Here is an 8,609-nt window from a genome sequence, read left to right as displayed (position 1 = left end):
TCCTGCATTTGAGTGTGGCTACCTTTACCAAAGAGCTGGTACTTACTATTTCTCTTCCCTTCCCTTCCCCCTTCCCTATTTTCTCTTTCTCTAGGTCCAGGCCTGGCCTTCATTGCCTACCCAAAAGCTGTGTCCATGATGCCGCTGCCCACCTTTTGGGCAATCCTTTTTTTTATTATGCTTCTGTTGCTTGGACTGGATAGCCAGGTTAGTATTATGGGTAAGAGATAATGTGGCTTATTGTCTTGGAGCTGCTGACTGAGAAAAGCTGGTTTTACAAGCATGAGTTAAGAAGAGAATACCTCTAATGCTGCTTAAGAGAAATTCGTCAGGGTTGCTTTTTAGTACAGGGTCTGCATTTAATGAGTCTCTTGATTGATAGTCGGTATGATGTTGCTCAATAAGTCTTTGTCATCAGGAGTTAATGCAGTCCACAAGTACTCCCTAACCTAAATATCAGTCCCAGTCTGGCCCACAATACTAACATTTTGGTCACGGTGCAGTATTTTTCCACTATGGAGAAGAGCTTAATTATTTCAAAACCATAAAAGACTACAGCAATCTGTTCCATGCAGGACTTTGTGCCATTGCAATCACCTGTAGTGTGTATACCCCATCATTAAAACACTTTGTGAGAATTAATAACTACTAAGAATACAGGCTTTGATAGTTGCCAAGTGCCAAAAAGAAAAGCAAAGCCATAGTGAGGCATAAAAAGCACAAAATGTTTCATACAGTATATCCAGGGTGGCTTCATGAACAGTCAGAGGACAAAGCTGCAGCCTTTTTGGTGGCCTTAGGCTCAGAGGTGCTGACTGTAGGATCCTGTTGACTTTCACATCACCAACATGCATTCAGTACCTCCAAACGGGCCAGAAAGCATCACAGGTTCCAGTTGCACTAACTCACACACTGCGATTAATTAGTGAGCATGAAAAAATCAGAAAAGTTCAGTCCAAGAAGTTAGGTTATTTTTCCCACTGGTTGCTTATAGGAATGTGGGACTAAATACTGCAAAAGAACCTGTAAATTATTTCTAGATAATCCACTTACAAGGAAACATGGGTGACCATGGATTATGCAGTAACTATTCATTCAAAACTGCCAAAGTTTTCAGGGCAACAGGCAACTTTCTGCGCTCAAATGGAAAGTCACTAAGATAAAAACCCAGTTTGTAGAGATGAAATGTTCACTTAGCCTAAACACTCTCTTGTATGAGGAGAGATCTGTAAATGGATTTTTATCCAGTTGTTGTGTACTTAATCTCTTACATTTTCGATATTGCATTTGCCCTGAATAGCTCTTCACAGCTTAATCTTTGAACTCTTAAGTGAGCAACTTTCATTCGTTCCAAAGTAAATGTAAAAGTGCCCGATGCCGTGGTTCAACAACCCTGTGCTTATGCAAATTGGAAGCTGTCTAGTAATTTTAAAATGCTCCTCACTGTGAACAATGATTAAAACTAATTGGAGCGCTTAATTTCTCTCCTCCACCCCTCTGGTTTTTTGGAGTGCAGTCAAGCAGGTTTCTGGAATGCCAGCGCAATTTAAGATCAAATCAGCCCAAGGAAAGAGTTGCATGTGAAAAGAAAACCAGTTTTATAGAAATCAAAGCAACAAGACAGGAGGCAGCAAAATCTGGATTGTTTGCTGGACACCCTGCATTTCCAAAACAGAGCTTCTGCTCATGGTCCAAGAGGGTAGAGTTGTTACAGGGCACTTCTGGGCACTGTAAGAGCATTACTGGGTAGGAAAAGGTAGCTTTTCTTGAAACAATGCTATTTCATAGACTCCCCATGATAACTCGTTAGTTATAAGGTGATGTATCCACTTAAAGGTCATTTCTACAGAGGCAGCCTTAGTTCTGCATGGTATCCTCATGTCTTTAATGAACTTGGTGCTTTTGTACCTTGCCAGGTAGAGAGTACAGATTAGCTGAATCATCCTTTCTTTGGATTTGTTTGAGCACAGTTCAGTAGTCGCTTTTCTCCATGGGTGAAATTTCAATTAACTTTAAATTTTTATTCAGATAACCCAAAGTTTGGGTTATTTGGTTAACTGAAGTTTCACATCTTACATGTAGTTTTCAAATGGCAAGTAAGTACAAATGCAATCATCATGAAGCTAGATAAAGCAAGAGTTTAGTTCTTGTGTTCAGAGCTTCATTTTTGGTTTGCACGTGCAAATAGTTTACAAAACTTCGGATGAGAACTGTATCAACACCTCCATTATTGCTGCAGAAGTACCCTAGAGCCTCAGTCAGAGGTACTCTGCTCACGGGTTCAGAAAAGACAAGTTTGGTCAAGAAGTGCTGCTGTTTCACATGAAAGTCTGCTTTCCTTTGGCTGGATTTTCACTAGCAAACCCAAGAGTAGAATTATATCAAATAGTGGAATTAACCTCACTAGTACCTGTGAGGTTTTCTGGCACATCAAAAAAAGGTGGAGAGGTACTCTCCTAGCTTAGGCTTTTTTGTGCGTTTTCTCTCTACCTCTTTTCTAGCATACATCTTGTATTCATCTGGAACAACTACAACATAAAAGCCACATAAGTGCCTTCCTGTCATCAGTTTAAGTTCCTTTATCCTGGTGACTTTCATTTACAGAGCCTCTTTGGTAGGTCATAAGGCTGCTAGGAAACGAAGGGCAATTCTGAAAGCTTGTTCCAACCTGAAGGATACCCCCACGCTTCACCCTCTGAGTTACAAAGGAACAGCTTCCCATTTATTTATTCAGAGCAGCATTTTGCCGCAGAGGACAGTTAGGATGTTGCTGTGGAGCATTTGTTCAAATATGAGCCCAGATAAAATGCACAGCAGGTAATTTTCAAGTCACGTTTCTTTGTTGTTGTTTTTCCCTTGTAGTTTGTTGAAGTTGAAGGACAGATCACGTCATTAGTTGATCTGCACCCATCCTTCCTAAGGAAGGGTTACCGACGGGAAATCTTCATCGCTATAGTGTGTTTCCTTAGCTATCTTCTAGGACTAACTATGGTGACTGAGGTAAGTAGCACCCGTGCTGGAAACTGCCTTCTTTTTTAGCCAGTTTTGAGACCAATTTTAGCTATGGATGAGACTGCACAGAGTTGGGCACACAGGGGACTAGCAGTGTTTAGATCTACACAGTGCCTTTCATCCCTAGATCTGAAAGCCTTTTGAAAAGGAGCTGTATAGTTCCCCCCTTTTCAGTCAGAGGAACAGAGAAATGAAATCTCATTAAGTTCAATCTGATCTTAGATACTAATCAACATGAGTATGAATATTAACATCTGTCTCCAAATGATGAAACACATTAGGAACCTTCAGCAGAGCAGATTAAGAATCCATCCAGTGCATGCAAGGAAGCAGATTTTTATCTTGGTTACACAGATTTGAATCAATTAAATACCCCTGGATTTATTCTAGTATAAACAAGATGGGAATATGTTCCAGTGGCTGCACTGTTGCGATATTTATCTCAAAAATAAAATCCAAGCAAGATTTTAAAAACAACTGGAAGAGCATGATTGTGGGAATGAAAATAGCACCTGCAACAGAAGTGCCTAACAAACTCAGTTTTTCAAATAAATGTGCAGGTATATACAGTTCAGTGTAATGAGAGCAGAGAGTCTAACAGCGTAGTATAAATAAAGAGAGTCAGAAAGAAAAAAACAAACTATTCTCATGAAAAGAGTCCTTTCACTCAGTTCCTAAATGAAGACCCCTTTGACAAAGTGACTTCCATTTTTAGTATTTTGGAGGCGTTAATGTTAGGAGGCAACCTATTATATCTTTACATAATTTGTTTCTATAAATGCCCATCCTAAAATACTTTTAAGAAGGAAAGATTTAAGTGTCTCAGTAGATTATACTAAGTGGCTTAATTTTGTTTAATCGTCATCTTGTTTGGAATGCTTCCTGTAGTAAACATGCATATTCCCTGGGGAAGGTAATGTCAAATATTTACCTTACCTACTTGCTTGATATTTCTTCTTGTTAGGCAGCAATCATTAAGATATGTTGGTAGATGTTACTGGGAGCTGGGCCTGAAGTATTCAGGGTTTTTTCTCCTCTTGGACCCTAATCCATTGTGTCTCTCTTTCACAGGGTGGCATGTATGTTTTTCAACTCTTTGACTACTATGCAGCTAGTGGTGTATGCCTTTTGTGGGTTGCATTCTTTGAATGTATTGCTGTAGCCTGGGTTTATGGTAAGTGAGAATCCTTTCATCTGATACCTTTTGATGAGTCAGTGACAGTAGCCAAATGTTTAATCATCAGCCACCTCAGAATCTTCTTCCCAGCAACAGACACATGCCATTAATATAAATTTGCACTGACCTCTTGAAGACAAATTTGCATCTGGGATGAAGCCAACCTCCAGTGTTTTTCCACACAAAAATGAGTATTTTCCCATTGCTAATTAATAAAGGCATAATTAAGCATTTACATGTGTTAAGTTTAGAAATGAGAGTTGAAAGTTTGGCCAACCATGAAAATTTCTGTTTGTCTGTCAGAGAATTTCCTTTCAAAGCTGCAATGTCTGCAAGGGGCAAGCCAACCAAATAGGAAATACAAAAAGAAAGCTGACAGAAAAGTGTATTCTGACCCGTTATTTTTAAGGTGATGCTGAGTACCAAGGTCAGACAGTAGTCTCTGTAGCTGCGCAAGACAGTAGCTGAGGAATGATCAGAAGATGTCTGCTGCTTAGGACTGGTCATTTCCCTGATTCTTCATGTACTCCATCTCCTTAGGAAAGCAAAACAAAGCAAGCCTTCATTTTGCATCAGTCAGATTTCTGCAGAAGCAGGGTGTACTGTTTGCTGTTGTGTCCTTCCCATGATGATCCTCCTGGCAAGATCAGTGAGAGTCTGGGGAGAGGATTGGGAGGAGGGACTAGCATTGCACTCCTGCATCTAAATAATGAGGGGTGCGTGGGATGAGAGTCCCCCAACCTTTGAATTTCTCAAGGTGAAAATAACCTTGAACTTCACAGCTATGGGAAGCATTTGAAAAATACATCTGACACCCTCATCTTTCCTTTAAATACCCCTCGAGGGGGCTAGGAAAGCCCCTTTAATCCCACAGTCCTTACATGGCTTTTATATGCTCAATTCTGATAAATGCACTTTCTGTCCATTACAGGCGCTGATAATATTTATGATGCCATTGAGGATATGATTGGATATAGACCTGGTCCCTGGATGAAATGGAGCTGGATTGTGATCACACCAGTTCTTTGCGTGGTGAGTACTGGCCTGAGCTTTTTCAAGTCTTCCACATAACAGCTCTGAGCTGCCTCTTACTGCTTCTCATCAAGTGAAGGCTGTCACACTGAGAGGCTGATTTGCAGAGATGCTGGAGGCTTGAACATACTCCTCAAAGACATAATCTTCTCAAATGTTAGCTGTTAATGTGACAGCTCTCTGCTGTGCCTGGGCAAATTGCAGTTGGCTACATTTGAGTGGATTTTTCTTAGGATTGGCAAAATATTACATTAATGATACAGAAAACTCACTCTCCAAAGAACAGTCCCTGCTTTAAGTGATAGAACTACTACGCCATTTTAACAGAAAGACTTGGAACAGTCTGAGGAAGGCACTCAGCTTGAGGTATTTAATTTACTGCAAAGAACATCCCAGTAAGCTCCTTGCAATGTACAGCAAATATTTGAGCCCTAAAAAAGAGTAGGCAGTGTACAGCAGCTGTGCAGCACCATCCCTTAACACCCTATTGTCAAGCAACAGTTTACCTATAAGCAGATGCAGTTGCTCTTTCAATAATTTAAATGTAAGAATAATTCCCCCATTGGTTTAAAATACTTATGATATCCATCAGCTGTGCCTTTTACTGTCTGTCTTCCTTAGGGCCAGTGGTAGCACCAGAGCTCTGCTGCTTTCAGCATTTTTTTAAGCCTCACTTTGTTTTCCTTTCTCATCCACAGGGGTGCTTTATCTTTTCTTTGGCCAAGTACAAACCGCTGACCTACAATAAGGTCTACACATACCCCGACTGGGCAATTGGCCTGGGCTGGGTTCTTGCCCTTTCCTCCATGATCTGCATCCCTATGGTGATGGTCATCCGCATCATACAGTCAGATGGGTCACTCATTGAGGTAAGAGTAACCGCTTGTCTTGTCTAAAAAAGAAAGGGAGCTTTAACTTGCTGTGTTTTATACAGAATAAGCACAGTGTTTGGAAAACTGCCACCTTGTCCAGGTAGGGCAAAGTTGGGTGCCTCTCCTGCAGTGAATGCAAATAATACCATTAAAGATCACCTGTCCTTTGGGCAAACAGTAGAAACAGAACAAACATGAAACCTTCTGTCCTCAGACAAACACCAGGTGATTTTACTTGTGTCCCACTTCTGCAGTTTCTAGCTTGGCAAATCATTGCCTCCATATGCAGACAAGCACTCAAGGACTAGGGTGCTTCCAAGTGCCGGATATCTCTTCTCCAGTCCACAGGGACAAGGAAGCACCATCCTACAAATCACTGAGAAAATAAGAAAGAGAGGGAGGGAGAGGGAGAGGGAGAGGGAGAGGGAGAGGGAGAGGGAGAGAGAGGGAGCGAAGTGGAGGGAGAGGGAGAGGGAGAGGGAGAGAGAGGAAGCACGCTGGGTCAACCCAGTTGTCTAAGAGCTCATTGAATTTCAGGGAAATCCAGATCCACCTGTGGATTGTGTGGCTCTCAGGCATGGCCTTCACTCTGGGGGACTGAATAAAAGTCAAACCCTCCTGCAAGTGGGCTTCATTTTTTAGCTTTTTTAATTTTATTTTTTTTATTCCTAATTAATCTAAAAATCAAAACACTGGATCCAGATTGCCCTGGTCCTCAGAAAACTTTGGTCCGATTCAGACTTGACAGTGTGGATTCTCTCAGGTTTGGATTTGCAGGCAGTCTCTTGCCCTTTGCAGTTCAGTGCAGGTTCCCCTGGTTTGTTTTTCTTCCAGTGGAAAGTTTTTAGAGATTGGGCAAGCATGAAACTTAGCAATTCTCTTCTGTTTCAGATTAGTTTTGTTTTTGCCTAATGAGACGGTCTTCAATGAAGCCCAGGGTGTTCTTGGAGGAGAAAGTAGGACACTTTGCATTACGAGAAAAGAGAGAATAGAACACAAATGCTTGCATTTGTTTTCCTCCAAATGTTAATGGTCTTTTTCAGCTGTGGCCAGCACATTTTCATGAGTGTTTATTTTCCTGCCTACATTGTCACTGTCTATTGAGAGACAAGTCTAAAAGTAGCCAAAACACTCCTCAAAGACCATGTTAGGAAAGGAAAGAGAGTAAACACTGGTCAGATGCCATTTAGTTTTTCCTTTGTGAACTGAGATGTAGGAGAGAAGTTGCCACTTGGCAATGAACGGCTGGACTAAAAGGCAGAGTTGTTTCTAAATGAGGAAGGAGAACGCACATAATTTGGGCAACAGCTGCAGTGCTGAAAGCCCAGCATGCAGGATTCTGGATAAGGCCATGAATGCCCTCTCATGTCTGATGTGCCTGCGTCAATTCAGGCTCTGCAGCTGAGCAAAAGTTGAACGTGGTGCTCCTCAGCCCAGGTCCCCACGTCCTTGCAAAGCCACATGGCATATGCAAGTCTCTGATGGCCACCATCCCCATCCTTGGATTTCTGTGTCCTCCATCCTGCAGATGGAGACACAGTGTCCACTTGGTCTTCTCACCTTTGCTTTTCTTCTTTCTTTCAGAGGATAAAAGCGGTGGCTGCCCCCAAGGAAGTGAATCGGTGGTCCAAAGAAACTGAGAGTGGCACCCCCTTCTGCCCCAATGGAACGTCAAATGGCGGATTGATCAAGCCAACTCATATCATTGTGGAAACCATGATGTGAGCTCTCTCTGTGAGAGGATAAACCTGCTTTAACTGCCGTTTACTAACCATAGATTCTCATAGGACCAGGTTTACAGAGCTTTATATTTGCACTAGGATTTATTTTTATTTCTCACAGAGAAAGTTATTTTTTGTGTGTGGTTTTTTTTTTTAATATTTTGTAAGGTAATCACAGCAGATGTCTCTCTGTAGAGGGAGAGCTTTCATATCAGACTAGACATATTACAGGAATTTACTATTATTGGGTTTTTTTAAATATATATATCTTTATCTCGAAATATTATACACCTTACCACTTGAATTGATTGTCTTGCCAGCAATATATTCAAGTCTCAAAAAGCAATTTTAGGTGCTGGTATGGTTGGGAGCAGGGTAACTTACAGAATAAACAAAAAGAGCTATGTTGAGAGATATGATAAAAAAAATACACTGTTTCAGGAGAATTTTCAAAGGTGTAGTATTTCCACCCTCTGGTTCATTTGTGGTAAATGATGGGCTTCAGGGTCACACTAGGGAAAGGGTACAGTTATGTTTAGCGTGGTCCCTGAATAAAGATATAGCTGGGGAGCTGGAGCAGAGAGTTTGCGAGGGAGGCAGGGAAGTTGGGTGTGAAAAGCCTTGCAGCGTGGGGCCCTGTCACACAGATGAGAGCAGTTCTTTAGGAATGCGTTTGCAGGATTTGGCATGGTTCACTCTTTTTTGTTTTGTTTTGTTTTATTTTGTTTTGGGGGGTTTTTGATTAAGTGAAATGCCTGCTGTTTGTGTGTGAGCAGGGAGGTTCAGTACCTGCTC

At 41.4% G+C, this 8,609-nt stretch overlaps 1 protein-coding gene across 3 annotated transcripts in view; it reads left to right on the top strand.

The window, feature by feature from the left end:
• SLC6A6 (solute carrier family 6 member 6) overlaps positions 1–8,233 on the top strand; it is a 51,404-nt gene extending 43,171 nt beyond the window's left edge. For 2 of the 3 annotated variants that reach the window (XM_029087395.1, XM_010177674.2), the window contains 6 exons: positions 95–207; positions 2,863–3,000; positions 4,084–4,186; positions 5,121–5,221; positions 5,920–6,090; positions 7,678–8,233. In XM_029087395.1, the coding sequence (XP_028943228.1) occupies positions 95–207; positions 2,863–3,000; positions 4,084–4,186; positions 5,121–5,221; positions 5,920–6,090; positions 7,678–7,818 (767 nt within the window). In that variant the 3' untranslated portion in view covers positions 7,819–8,233. Of the gene's footprint in view, positions 1–94; positions 208–2,862; positions 3,001–4,083; positions 4,187–5,120; positions 5,222–5,919; positions 6,097–7,677 lie in introns of all 3 variants that reach the window. The other variant, XM_029087396.1, reaches the window with a different exon arrangement.
• The last annotated feature ends 376 nt before the right edge of the window (positions 8,234–8,609 follow it).

Source organism: Antrostomus carolinensis, unplaced genomic scaffold (assembly GCF_000700745.2).
Source record: "Antrostomus carolinensis isolate BGI_N321 unplaced genomic scaffold, ASM70074v2 scaffold1571, whole genome shotgun sequence".
NCBI classification, from domain to species: Eukaryota; Metazoa; Chordata; class Aves; order Caprimulgiformes; family Caprimulgidae; genus Antrostomus; species Antrostomus carolinensis.
Note: the sequence above shows the minus strand (reverse complement) of the source record. Positions and strands in the feature narration are given on the sequence as shown.